Raw genomic sequence first — 15,210 nt, 5'->3', positions numbered from 1 at the left:
ATTTTTGTTTTAAATATTTTTTTTGCTAACAGTGTTTTATTTTATTTATTAAAATAAAACCAAGGTTTGTTTTATTTCATAAAACGTTAAACGTAAAACGTAAAAAGTTTTACGCAAAACCTAAAACGTAAAAAGTTTAACGTAAAACGTAAAAAGTTTAACGTAAAACGTAAAAAGTGTAAAAAACGGCGCGTTAAAAAAAGTGTAAAAAACGACGCTTGAAAAAACGGTGCTTAAAAAACGTCGCGTTCAAAAAATGACGCTTGAAAAGCCCGACGTAAAAACGGCTCGTTAAAAAAACGACGCTTGAAAAAGCCCGGCGTGCAAAAACCGGCACGCAAAAAAATTTTCCTTTTTAGAAAAATTTGAATTTAAAAATTCTTTTAATAAAAAAAATCTTTTTAAAAAATAAAAATGTAACATAATAAAACAAAAAAGTAATAAAAAAATAATAAAGACAAAAAGACAAAATAGAGTAATTTTACTAAACTATCCTTTTGGATTAAAATATTAAAGATATAACAAGACAAAATATATTTAATATTCGTTTTAGTTACTTTTAATATCATCCATCAATCTTTTTGATCTAATGGTTAGGAACTGGTTCTCGCGATTCTTACAACTGGAGATGGTTTTCATTTTAGCGGTCCCCTAGGTATTTTCATGGCGTTTTTCTGAGATAGGTGTTTTTATGGCGTTTTAACTAGTTATTTTCATGGCGTTTTTCTGATGAAACTAATTAAATACTTGTGTTAACACTTGTTCACACTATAAGTTACACTTTGAACCCTGAAAATATAGCTTTTTTTGTTATGGCGTTTTAACTAGGAGGTGGCTTGAAACTAATTAAATACTTGTGTTCACACTTGTTTACACTTATTCACACTATAAGTTACACTTTGGACCCTGAAAATGTAGTTTTTTTTGTTATGACGTTTTAACTAGGAGCTGGCTCAAAAAAACTAATTAAATACTTGTGTTTACACTTGTTTACACTTGTTCACACTATAAGTTACACTTTGAACCCTGAAAATATAGTTTTTTTTGTTATGGCTGGCTCAAGAAAATGTTTTTTTTTGAGTTGTTGTAATTTATAGCTCAAAAAATAGCTTTTTTTATGACGCTCAAAAAATGGTTTTTTTGAGCTGTTGTAAATTATAGCTCAAAAAATAGCTTTTGAGTGTTTTATGGCGTTCAAAAAAATGGTTTTTTTGAGCTGTTGTAAATTATAGCTTAAAAAATAGCTTCTGAGTGTTTGGCGTTCTTCTGAATTGGGTGTTTTTATGGCGTTTTATTTTGAACACCCAGTTCACGTGAGTGGGTTTTTTTGACAACATTACCCCTTAGTGTAATTAACATCAATGCCACATGTCACCACCAAAATCGTTCTCACCGTTCTCACACTTTTCACCGTTCTCTCTAAATCCTGACCCTATATATATATATATAGGGGATGGATTATGAGAAAACTAGTTGAAATGAGAAAACCAAAAAACTAACTAAAAAGCCTAAAAAATATACCAATTTTTTTTTACAATTTTTTATAAAAAAATCGCCATCTTTTATGTACGAAAAAATTTAAAAAAAAATTGTACTGCACATATGCAATAAAACGGAAAGTCTAAACCACATAACCCACCTCCCACCAACACTCCCAAAAAACCTAAACCCCCCACCCCTACTCCCCAAAAACCTAAATTCACCCTCCCACCAAAATGCTAATCCCCCCCACCCCCCCCCCCCCCGAAAACCTAAACCCCCCCCACCCCCGAAAACCTAAAACTAAACCCTAAACATAAACCCGAAAAAAACTTAAACCCCCCACCCCACCCCCCAAAAACCTAAATCCCCCCCCCCCACACTAGGGGTGTGCAATAACCGAACCGTTAACCGAAACCGAACCAAGAAACGACAAAACCTAACCGAAGTTAACAGAAACCGAATTAACCAAAAGTCGGTTAACGGATATTTTTTTTACCATCGGTTAACCGAAACTAACTGAACCGAATCACTTATTTTTTATATATTTCTAGTTTTTGTACCTCTATTTCATGTATTTCATATTTTATACTTTCATTTCATGTAATAATACCTCTATTTCGTTTATTTATTCCTTCATTTCATTTATTTATACCTCTAGTTTATGTATTTAAACATCTACTCATGCATTTATACCTCCATTTCATTTATTTATACATCTATTTCATGTATTTATACATCTATTTCATTTATTTATACCTCCATTACATGTATTTCTAAGCAAAAAAATTAGCCCTTGTTTGAATTGGTTATTAACCAAACCGAGCCGAAAACCGATAAATTAACTGAATTAACCGAACCGATTAACCGATGACTTCGTTTAAGGTTACGAATAATGCTAATAACCGAACCGAACCGAACCGTGCACACCCCTACCGCACACCCAAAAACCTAATTCTAATCCTAAACCTCCAAAAAATCTAACCCTAAAAGCTAAACTGGACTCAAAAGCTAATTTTAAGTATGTAATGCACATGTGTAGTACACATATAATGCACATGTGCAGTACAAGTTTTTTTTTTTTGAAAATTTTTTTATATATAAAAAATAGCGATTTTTTTATAAAAAATTGTAAAAAAATTGGTATGTTTTTTAGGCTTTTTGGTTAGTTTTCTAGTTTTCTCATTTATATATATAGGGTAGGGATATGGTAAAAAGTGTTTAAAATGTGAGAAGGGTAAGAAGTGTTTTAAACCATTGGATATTTGATCTAATGGTTGAGATCAATAGGGTAATAAAATGTAAATTGTGTTTTAATTAGAAGGACCTTATGTAAAATTGACGGGCAATAGTATCTTTTTCAATGTTTCAAATATGGCAACCATATCCTACACAACCAAAACCCCCATCAATCTCCTAAAAAGCAGCGAAGTTCCCGTAAAAGCTAAATTCTTCGATTTCCTTCACTATAACTACAGAGCGAAAAAACTAGAAGTGTTTTAATGGTAATCGGAGCACATTCTTCGTCGCCTAATTCCTGTTGAACTCAAGTGTTTTATATTTCAATAATCACATAACATTCTTGTTCGATTTTATATAGGTTAAATAGTAAAATCAAGAATCAAACAAGTGTTCTATGGATTCAAACAAAGGTACGAGGAAGCCATCGGGTTTGAAGAGGAAGCGAGAAGCAACAATTTCGAAACCAGGTTAGTGTTTTATTGGGGATTTGATGTTCGGTACAGTGTATGGTTGTCAATGGTGTCTATTGATGTTTGTGATGTTCTTAACAACTCGGTTATCAGCTTTAGGGTTTTATTTAGGGTTTTATTTGTGATGTAGATGGTGTGATAGTGTCATATAAGTAGAATATAACTATTTTACATTTGTAGTGTTATATGCAAGAATGAAGGGCGTTTTAATGGAGATTTTATTTTAAATCGGTCTGTGGTGTTTTAATGGGTTTTGATGATTGTGTCGTCCTTAACAATTATGTGTATCAACTTTGGGGTTTTATGTTGTCTTTTGATCACCATATTGCATATAACACTACAATTCTGATGTAGATGGTGTCTTTTGATCAACTTATTGCATATAACACTAAAAGTCAGATGTTGATTGTGTCTACTGGTGCTCCTCTTGGTCTATGAAATTATGAAGGGTGTTTTAATAGTGTTGTGTGTTGGTGCTCCTATTGGATTATGAAATTATGAAATTATGATGGTGCCATAGTGTTATATGTAGATGGTGTCTGTTGATCACCTTATTGTATATAACACTACAGTTCTGATGTAGATGGTGTCTTCTGATCACCTTATTGCATATAACACTACAAGTCTGATGTTGATGGTGTCTATTGGTGCTCCTCTTGGTCAATTCTTTTGAATAAATGATAGTGCTTTATAAACCAAAATGTATAGTTATAATTTGGATTTCACGATTCGATAACTAATTGTAAGAGCATTTAATTTTAGTCCGGAGAAGTGGCCGAAGACCCAGATTCAAAATGGGAAAGGGATTCCATAACACAATTGGACAAAGCATCCTGTTGAGCGATTCGGATAATGATAACGTAATGGAACCAGGTATATATAAAATACAAAACTAAGCATGTAAAAAACGGTTTGATGGACACTTTAGTTTTAGTAATTTGTTATGCAATGTCACGTTTTGTCGGAATTCTTGCACCATGTATCACCAAATATAGGACACTTTAATTTTAGTAATTTGTTGGTTTATAATAACAAAATGTGTTCGATTTGCAGCTGCAACATCACCCACTGCGGACAGCGATGACGACTTCGAGACACCGCTTCCAGTACCATTCACGGAAGGTAAGAAGTTGATTAATTCAAATGAACTGTCGGTGTTTTTTGTATGATTGGGAGCATAGTATAAGATGTATAAATGTTTATTTTAGTTTCAAAAAAACAACATACAGCAACTGATACAACACACCGTGTCTCTGCCGATGACGACTTCGTGACGCAACGACCAATCACAAATCAATCAGGTAACTTTGCCCAAAAAAAATTGGAACCAAAGCTATCAGTCTTTTCATTTCATTGTAAATATAGTCAAACTGATGTAAATATAGTCTAACTGATGCGAAGAACCACAACAACCAGACGACGGAAAAAGACGTAAGTCAACAGCGGCTAGGTGGAAGTCGACCAGACCACCTGCGTCATTTCCATCAAAAAATATGAGCCCTTCACCGGGCCAAAAATTAAACTGAAGACGTCTTTGGTGAACCTTGTTATATTGGTCAACAACTTGAATAAAGCACAAAAAAAGAAGGTCATAGAAATGGGGTTCGGTACATTGCTGAATTTCAACATACGACATGTACCGACCCGGCTTGCATATTGGTTGGCAAGCAACTATGACGACAACGTAGGAGTGTTGAACGTTGGCGAAAACCGTGTACGGATCACAGCAAATTTGGTGAATAAAATATTCGGAATACCAAACCGGGGTATAAAGATTGTAGAAAAAATAAGAGCAAGGGACAGCAATCCAGTTATGAGAGAATGGAGGGAGCAGTTCAATGATTATACTAAAGTGTCGCCACTCGGACTGAAGGACATGATGGTTTCCGACACTTCAAGCGACCGGGTGTTTGAATTGAACTGGTTGGTGTTGTGTAATACTGTGCTTGGGGAGATAAGCGCATGCAACATAGTTAATCAGCGATTCTTGGGATGCGTGGACTGAAATGTTAAAATATCGAGCTTTGATTGGAGCAGCGACATGATAACCTGTTTAGAACGCATGGCGAATGCATGGAACCGGAAGAGGAATGACCCATTTAGAGGCCCGATCGTGTTACTAGCGGTATGTGACTCTACTCTATTGTTCCTAATATGAGACTGAAACACTACATGCATAAAACACCACAACACTTTATATACCAACAGAAAGTTGGTTATATCAGCTACATTGCATACAAAACCATTAAAGTCTTTTAAAACACTATTTCACTATGTCACTATGTAAAACACTACAGTCACTTGTATAACACTACAATCAGAATGCATAACCCTTTACATGGCTACATAATTCTAAAAATTGAATGCTTATATGTACAGGCTGCATATGCGTACGACCGTATGGATGTTTTGAAGTGTGATAAGAAAGGATCAAAACCGATTGAGTTGATAGATGACACGATGCTCGACGAACTGCTCGGAAAGCTTGACGACACACTTTTGGCAGACCACATAAAGCATAACACCCCAATGATACCTAAAATTCATGTAGATGAAGATAAGCCGAGGAGTAAAAAGGTTAAGAAGATACCTGAAGACAAAAAATCATCATCCACCAACGCTAAAAATGCAGAAACGGCAACTGAAAAAAGTGCGGAAGACAATGTGGATGGGGGCAACGAAGACTACGGACCGTACGATGTAGGGGACGACGACCACCTGGGAATATACAAACATTGCAAAGATTATCTGTTGTCTCAGAAAAGTACACAAGAGTTGGGGCTTTTAGTTGGGCCAGATGGTTTGTTTCGGGTCCCAATGGTATCACAGTATGGGACGTCGCCCGACCCGTCACAGGAAAAAAAAGAAAGTGAAGAGGTACAGGACTTGATAACCTTTTTAACGTTTGGTATGATATCATACCTATTAATAATTATATAAATCTTACAACGGTTTGGATGTCACTATATAATTTGGTTAACAATATCATGCGTAAATTCTGGATGATGCATTTAAGGAATTTGAAGATTGCATTAAGAAGGTCAAAAATACACTGACGGAAGCTTTACATTTGCACCCAAACAGTGACATGATATTGAGTAGGAAAGCGTCATGGATTGCGATGGTCCGCAAACATCTGAAGGACGTTGCGGATGATGAGGAAGGCGATGTTGTGTCTAGAAAAAACCCCCACACCTGTCAAAAACACTGGACTGTTGACTCAAGGTAATCAAACTCCTTTCTCGCCCATGACTTCATCATTTTGCGCAGAAGTGGATCAACTGATATCTGCAATACAATCCATACGACACCCAGGCACACGATCGAAAGCCGAGGGCATCCAACCAGTAAACTTGCAAAGTGAACTGGACAACGTTGCAACAACGTCAAGTATTCGTGACACTAAAAAGGAAGGAAATGTCTTATTGCAATATAAACTCCGGAGGCCAAAAAGAAACACCAATCTTCCGGATGCGCTGAGGTCACCGTACGTGCAGCGTGTGGCTTCATTAACAAATAAACGGGATCAACTGGAAGCTGCATTGGCTAGCTGTATACTCAGCGCAACAGGAAACAAATGGTGAGTATCGACAACACTCAAAAATTAAATAATTGAATGAATCTGCTTGCGAATTATTAATTGTATTTCGTGTTATTACGTAGGGAGCCTATATTCGATTGCCCACCAGGTGTCTCGATTTTGAGAGGCTCGTTTGAGACGATCTACCCGGAATTATGCTTGGATGCAGAAATTATATCAGCATGGGCTGCGTCCTTAACTACGAGGAGCGGTTAAGGGCACCGGGTACCCCCGCAAGACTGTTTTGCAATGCCATAATGTTGGTAAGACACTTTTCACACTTTATACCCCTATTTGATAATGTAGGACAGTATATAACACTACAACACTAAAAAAAAATAGTACACAATGTAACAACGTGTATAACTAAACAACACTTTAAAAGATGTCCAACAACTTTTATAACACTATAAGAACAGTATATTACATTATATAACACTATAACATTAAAAAGAATTTAGGATAGGTATATAACACTATATAACAAGCTGGTACATTAAAAATCACTATATAACAAAATAGGATAAGCATATAACAGTATAAAACTAAAAAGAAATTATAACACTATGTAATAATGTGTAAAACTACAGAGCAGTTTAAATAAAATCAAAAACTATTTATAACACTATAGGCTGCATTCAACCATCATATGTATCCTATGAAACTAAATAATATGCCTTTATAAAACTAAACCAAATTATAACACTACAACACCATGTAACAATACAAAACAGCTTTTTGAATATCGTCAAAATATCGAAGGGACCGAGGAACTTAAATCAACTTAAATCTGTGATTTATTATAAAACAGGTGACAACTGATTTTGAAGGGACCGAGGAACACAGAATCTCGAAGTTCTTTGGCGGGATGGAAGCAATATTAGGCCAGACAGATAACATGGACATCAGAAACTTCCAAATGGTATTCGTGCCGGTGCTGTATAATAAACACTACATTCTAGTGTTCTTCAATCTAGCACAATACCAAATATTGGTGATCAACAATATCGAGGGTGATGTCCCTATCAACATACGATACAACGGCTACGTAGAAAAAGTTGTAAGAACACTAACAGTAAAATAATAGTTGACATACAATATCTATAACTTTTAAAATACCACATTTGATGTCGTAAATTTTACAGATCAATGCATTCTTCTCGTATGCCAAAAACCACTCACCTGCTATCGCTAAAAAACTGCGATCAACATCACCGGTTAGTCTGAAGTTCTCATGGCAAACATTGTATAACGGCGTTGATTGTGGTATATTCATCATGCGTCATATGGAGACTTTTAAAGGTATTATTGTAATTATAGTTTAATTATTAAAGTTGAAACGGGCATCTACGCTAATTTGATTTGTATTTCTATTCACTAGGGACAAGTGTGCGCAAATGGAACTGCGGGCTATCGCCAGAGCGAGACATCATGGGGGAGGTGTTGAAAGATCAATCGAAAGAACTATGTGACTTGCGAATAAAGTACTTATCAAAAATCTTGTTAAGTGACGTAAACTCACTGCGATCTAAGTTGGAGAAAGAAGTACATGAATACGCAAATTTGAATGAAGATGAAAGAATGGAAAATGCTAAAACTGCAAAGGAAAGGATCGAGTTCTGATTGAATGAAGAATAGCACATAGTTTCGTTAAAACTGATATGTTTTGATACATGTTTTATTTTAGATATTAGCCTGGTTCTGATATGTTTTGATACATGTTTTATTTTAGATATTAGACTGGTTCATTTTGTCTGGGAAACCGAACACAATGTACAAAGTGATGGTAATGGTCTATTTTCTATAATATAACACTATAATTCAGTATAAAACACTACACGTATAATGTGACAACATGTAAATGTTTGATTCATGTAATTATTGTTATGGTAGTTGAAACTATAATATAACACTATGTTTCAATATAAAACACTATATTATAACAAAGAATTCATTTAAATCAGTTTATAAAAAATGACAAAATTTCTTTTCATCTTGACAACCTACAAAACCATAAAATATAACACTATAATTAAATATAAAACACTATAAGTAAATGTAAGTCTTTAAACTAACTGTATAGCATAATAACACCATGTCTAAAACTGCATTTAATACAGATTACCAGCATTGTCACATTTGATTCATCTTATGTGAATTCGAACCTATAATATAACACTACAAGTCAATATAAAACACTATACTTAGAATATGATAAATGAATTTAAGAAAAAACAACATAAAAGACATTTCCCATTCATGCCCAACATGAAAGAAAAGACAAGTTCAAAATCTATAAAATCCAACACAAGAAATCCAACAAAAAAGTAAACGTCATTAAAAAAAAAAAGAAAAATAGCTCAAGTACGCATAATTTGGTAATCTACTACTCCTGCTCTTCATCTTCTAGCTCCTCTTCGTCATCTCCTTCACCCGCCGCTTCATCACTTTCTGAGGAGTCATCGTTCTTTTCCCTTGCCGGGTACGTGCATGTACGTATATTATGCCCCCCACGTTTGCAATTGCTACATTCACGACCCTTTTTTTCCCAGATTGACTAATGGCAATTTCACGCTTACTCTTCCTTCTCGTAGGGTTGCCCATACCTTTAAATCTAGTGGTTTTCGACATGCGAACAATTACAGGTGTTTCTTGGGTGTAGCCAGTTATTTCAGCAAACCTATCGCGACGACTCCTAGGGGGTGCGTTTACAACTGCCTGATCAGGCGTCAATTGATACTGGACAACATGGTCCCTGAAAGCTCACAACGCATCAAAGTTATGAACCAACCTGTTAATAAGAGACTCGGCTGACCTTTTTATCTCCCGTACAACACCATTAACTTGCTGGTACCGATCATCACTTTCATTAATACCTAATATCGCTCTAGGAGCACTATTAGGAACAGCTTCCCTGGTCCATCGTCGCATTATATACCTTTCAGGGAACTGCCTGATATCAAGAAACCGCAAAACGCAAAAAATGTGCGTGCACAAAAGCCCAAATTGTTCATACCTATTGCATGAACAACTCATAGTCATATCTAGTTGCCGCATCATAACCTAATACATAAAAAAAAATGAGAACAAAAATATATACTCAATTAAAATTATAAGATAGAACACCATGTACAAGAAATATTATAAACAAACAATTGTTACATTCTCTGGTTACCTGAAAAAATGTAGTACACGTTTGAGAAAAGTCCTTCACAGAGAAGTTCACAAAATTATCCTCTCTTTCATCCCATTTTCCAATACCACACTTGTGAATGGCTGTCCGAATTTCAAGTTGTGCGTCGAAGAAAATTGTCCGTGTGTATATGTTTGCCGCCTGTTGTTCTAAGACAAACTCTTTTGCAAATATTTCGGGGTTCGTGTGCCTAGTATCGTGATCATTCTTCCTATGCTCGTGTCTTTGGGCTTCAATTACAGAGTCAAAATGCCCCAAGAATTCAACAAGCATACAGTTCGGGTTGCAAAACTGCCCAAAGAAATGGTTCTCACTTTCCGAACGTGATGAAGTACGCATCAGCCCAGACATGTGTTCATCACGATAGTACGCAGGGATCCATGTATCCCTAATCTGATAAATTGACTGTAACCATTCATGATTCACCAAATCAAAATCAGCCAATATAACACCCTATTCGGTTTCAGACTGTTCGGGGAGTAATGCATCAGCCCAAACAATACCACACAACCTCTTCTTAAAATCAGTGCTATTGCATAGGTTGGCGCCAACCTAATAAACAACGAGTCAACATTAAAAAAATTAAATTTACAATAGACATGATAAAACATTATATAAAAGTAAAACATCAATAAACAAAAAACCACATATTCAGATATAAAAAACTACAAAAAACCAACAAAAGAATTCCATTAAAACAATAAACGTCGTAAACAATAATTTTGGTATTTAATAAACCTTGGTAGTAAGTTTGTCCATTATATGCCACATGCAAAGACTGTGCCTACTTTCAGGCCAAGTATCTTGAATAGCTTTCCTCATCGCTAGGTCTTGATCAGTTACAATCACAGGTGGTGCGCGCCCAAATGCCTGCCGAAATGCGTTAAGCAACCAGCTATATGCTTCGGCGATTTCATTACCTATTATAGCAGCACCCAAGGTAACATTACGATAGTGATTGTCAATGCCGGTAAAAGGTACGAACATCATATTGTACCTACAAAAAAAATAACTGGTGTGATAACTGATTTGATATTGTAAAATCCATACAAGTGTAAAAACATAAAACAACCTACATTATTTAAATAACAAATTGAAAATTTTTTTTGAATGGCAAATTTGGATCACTGACGGACCACTATGCATAATGCCTATACACCAATTCAGGAGGAAACCCAATAAATATGGGAAAACCCCCCTTGTGAGAATCGAACCCAGGACCTATTGGTCCCAAAGCCTTTTCCCACCCCAAAGATGCCACTAGGCTATAAAGCCATGGGCAACAAATTGAAATTAAAACACTATAAGTGTTTTAACAAAATAACTAAAGACCATATGACACTATTGTACATGCATATAACACTAGAGTAGTGATACTAAACAAATAGAAAAAAAAACAGGTGGATTAAAACACTATATAAACAGTTGTAATAAACATTGACTTGGGGATAAAACACTATGATATAAATTTAACGAGTCTATTCATACATATCACACTACACTATAAACATTATCATGGTGATAAAACACTATGATATAAATCTATTATGGATGTAATGAATCTAAAACTAAAGGTAGGATACGAACTTGTTACGATGATAAGTAGCATCAAAAGACACAACATCCCCAAACATATGAAAATTTCTCTTTGTATCTCCATCGGCCCAGAACAACGCCCGTAAAATGCCATCGTCAGTTGTTAGGTATTCCATAGAGAAATTGGGCATAAATTCTTTCTTCCTTCTTAGGCGTTTAATAACCATGTCAGCATCGTACTCAGCTATATACATATTTAAGTCACTCTTGAAGTTTTTGAAGTCAACTTTTGTGGCACCTACCTTGTTAAACCCTCCATAAAGAGTCCTCATATTGTTAAACGCTCTAACTGGACCAACGTTTATGGCACTCAAAGTATTTACGGCTTCTTCCTGTACGTAATTAATTCCTCTGTTTTCAGGAAGCAGGTACCTGTCATATTCAGCAACAAATGAGTGATTATGCGACCCCTCGAAGTAATAAACCTCATAAAGATTATTCTGGGTTAACTTAACCCGAATGCCTGCTTCATAGCCGGTCCTTATAGAAGGAACCCTGGGATTAATCTTAGTCTTCGAGTTATCATTAGAACTACCGGCTTCCTGAGTCGAGTCAATCGCCTTAAAGGGTTTAGTACCCTCTTTTGAGCTTAGGAAGTGTTTATTATGTATGACACCCTTTTGAGGCTCGTGTTGAGTACCCTTCCTAGCTGTGAAACCTCCCGCCTTAGCATATCTTTGGTAAAAAAAAGAAAGGCATTTTCGAGCGAATCAAACGTCATATGCATCTGAGGTTTAATCGAATCGTCGACATCTGGTATAAATGTCCTCCTTCCAGAATTTGGGGACACGTGAACATCACCAATGGGCTGGTATGTAGGAATATCTACAACAAAAAATCGACACATCAGTCATTTATAAAATAGTGATAACAACATGTTTCTGTATTTGATATAACACTATATGAAGATATAACACTATCTGTTTACTGTAAGACACTATACAGTTTAATTAACAACAATCTGTTGATTTAAATCACTTAATAATCATAAAACACTATGAACCATAAAATTAAGATGTCTGCACAGAATATAACACTATTGATGGGGGATAAAACACTATGAAAGGAAATTAAGATGTCTGTACATAATATAACACTATTGATTGGGGATAAAACACTATACATCTAAATATCAAAAAAATAACTCTGGTAATGATAAAACACTAAAACAAAAACTTACCCTAAACAATTCAATGTATAAAACACTATGAAGGGAAATTAAGATGTCTGTACAGAATATAATACTATTGATCATGCATATGACACTATACATCTAAATATCAAAAAAAAAAGTAACTATGTTCATGATAAAACACTAAAACAACAACTTACCATAAACAATTCAATGTATAAAACACTACATACACACAAAATCAAAGCATACTAATAACCTGTAACAGGGCATACTAAAAAAACCCGTCTGTCAAACATATAACACTAATTATCGCAACATGATAACTCTTAACAGATTCAATTACTATGATACACATGTACCTGCATCGCCGGAATCCATTGAAATTGATATAAAACACCAGAATCACAGAAGGGCGCAGAAGGTTAAGAACGGTATTGTCTCTGCCGATTTCATAAGACCTCATGTATTTATAATTGATGAAGGATGATGCGTACATGAAAATCTTATTGGATCTTGCAAAAAATTACAAAATTCGAATCAATCCTGAAAAATCTCATCGCTAGTTTTTTTGCAGTTATCTTGGAAATCAATTAATTGATAAGAATGGAAAATTACTAATACACCCTTTTGAATTAATTAAGATAAAGGACACTTGTCATTCCCAAATTATTTCTCACACTTCTCACAAAAGTTGATTAATGTACAGGATCCTAAACCTAGTGTAGCTTGCGAACTGAGTGAACTAATCCTGGCCATACACGTGTGTAGATCAATGGTCAAGATTTGATGTTGAAATAAACTAGTGTATTTTACGATTTGATGATGAGATCCTAGCCATACACATGTGTAGATCAATGGCCAGGATTTGTTCACTTAGTTCGCAAATACACTAGTGTTCACTCTATATATTATACATTTTTTCGGGCTCAGTGTGTTACCACTCTCCGGCATGAGAATCAGTAATTTGCTTGAGAAACAAAGTGTGTGATAGTAGTAGTAGTGAGAGAGTTGGAAAGAGATACCTCAAACCGGGTTTGGGATGGGTATTTAGAGCCGAGGAGCGAAGGAGGGTGGTTGAGTTGACAGACTGACGACGCGCCGCCCTTATGCAGGTGTGTCAAGCTTATCGGTTGTGGAGGTGAAGCCACGTCCTACTGCGGTGTTAGTCTGTTGCTTATGTATGGGCTGACAGGCGACTGTCATTGGTGCCACTTGCACTACAGTGTCAGTCCCACTTGCCTTGTGGGCAGGATGCAGTGCCGCGCCGCATCGCTGCCTATGGTAACCGCTGTTGTTTCCGCGTTCCCACTCTGGCGAAGACTGCGGGATGCGGTGCTAGTTTTGGTGACTGTTGCTGTTGTCCAGATCCCTTGTCGTGATGAAAATGTTCATAGGATGCGGTGCTAGGCCGCATCGCTATGTGTACACCCATTTTCATACACAAGGTAAGGAGATGTTCATAGGATGCGGTGCCAGGCCGCATCGCTTATGCCTATCTTCATTTTCTAATCACTTGACATATTAGATTCGACTGTTGTGTTCGCGCGTGCACGCACGGACACAGATAAGTCTTGCTGGTGGGGGTTTTTGATAAGGGTGATGGTCACTCGCGGTTATGCTGACGTGAGATCTGGGACCATACCCCTTCAAGTCCCCCAAGTCTAGTGTTGTTTCCTCATGCAAGTTGTGTGTGGGAGGAGTACTGGACTATGGTGTCTAGAAGGTAGCTCGTAGTTTGGAGAAGATTCTAGGCCATGTAGATGGCTCCTGCTTCCAGAAAATCAAGCTGGGGATCTGGTAGAGTCGTGTGATGTCTCTTCCGTACCGGTGAGCAAGTTCCGTCTGATGCGGAATTCTCAGCCGAGGATTTTGATCCGGTATTATGGTCTACCTTTTTTTGATGTCATCAGGGTTAGTTCCACCTGTTGGTGTGTCGAACCAACCTCTGAGATCGTGACTGAAGATGTCCGCGGGGTTCGAACCAACCTTTGACACGGTGACAGAAGATGTCCGCGACCGCAACTCTAGTTTTAACCTCTGCGGTAGCTGATGCAATGCTGTAAGTGCCTTGCTTTCGCTTTATGTTTATCAACTGGACATGCAACGATGATCCCTTTTTTGTGGGGTGTTCATGTTCTTCCAGTAGCTCTCAAGTAACCGCACGTCCTTTATGGTTACCTCGTTCCTTTGCATTGTTGGCCATGTTTGGTCGAACAATGTGGGGTACTTGCGTTATTGTTGGTCGTGTTTGGTCGAACAATGTGAATCTAGATAATGGTCAAATAAACATGGTCGTAGGCATGGTCATGCCCACCATTGTTTATTCTATGCGGTTCATAGGTGGGCAAACAGAGTCATAAGCAGACTTGTTACCACTATTGCTTGGCTTGTTGCTCAAGGAGATCACCTTAGATACTTAGGAATCTGGGTGAAACTCGTCCGCATTCGTTCTGTAGCCACTTTCCTTCATGCTTCGTTGGAAAACAGTTTTCCTGGAAGTAGCTTTGCTCAGCCG

The 15,210-nt window shown here is 36.6% G+C and overlaps 1 protein-coding gene across 1 annotated transcript; it reads right to left on the bottom strand.

Annotated features, from left to right (window-relative positions):
* Positions 1 to 9,177: 9,177 nt before the first annotated feature.
* LOC110913445 (protein FAR1-RELATED SEQUENCE 5-like) lies at positions 9,178 to 13,073 on the bottom strand. Its single transcript, XM_022158276.1, has 10 exons — positions 13,055 to 13,073; positions 12,277 to 12,385; positions 11,552 to 12,235; positions 10,703 to 10,961; positions 10,609 to 10,629; positions 10,463 to 10,516; positions 9,947 to 10,369; positions 9,788 to 9,834; positions 9,587 to 9,724; positions 9,178 to 9,526 (listed from the first exon to the last, which is right to left on the bottom strand). Exons 1-10 carry the CDS (start codon positions 13,071 to 13,073, stop codon positions 9,178 to 9,180), a joined length of 2,103 nt encoding a protein of 700 aa, XP_022013968.1.
* Between the last annotated feature and the right edge of the window lie 2,137 nt (positions 13,074 to 15,210).

This window comes from Helianthus annuus, chromosome 15 (assembly GCF_002127325.2).
Source record: "Helianthus annuus cultivar XRQ/B chromosome 15, HanXRQr2.0-SUNRISE, whole genome shotgun sequence".
Classification (NCBI taxonomy): domain Eukaryota; kingdom Viridiplantae; phylum Streptophyta; class Magnoliopsida; order Asterales; family Asteraceae; genus Helianthus; species Helianthus annuus.
The sequence above is the reverse complement of the archived record's forward strand: the minus strand, read 5'-3'. Positions and strand labels throughout refer to the sequence as shown.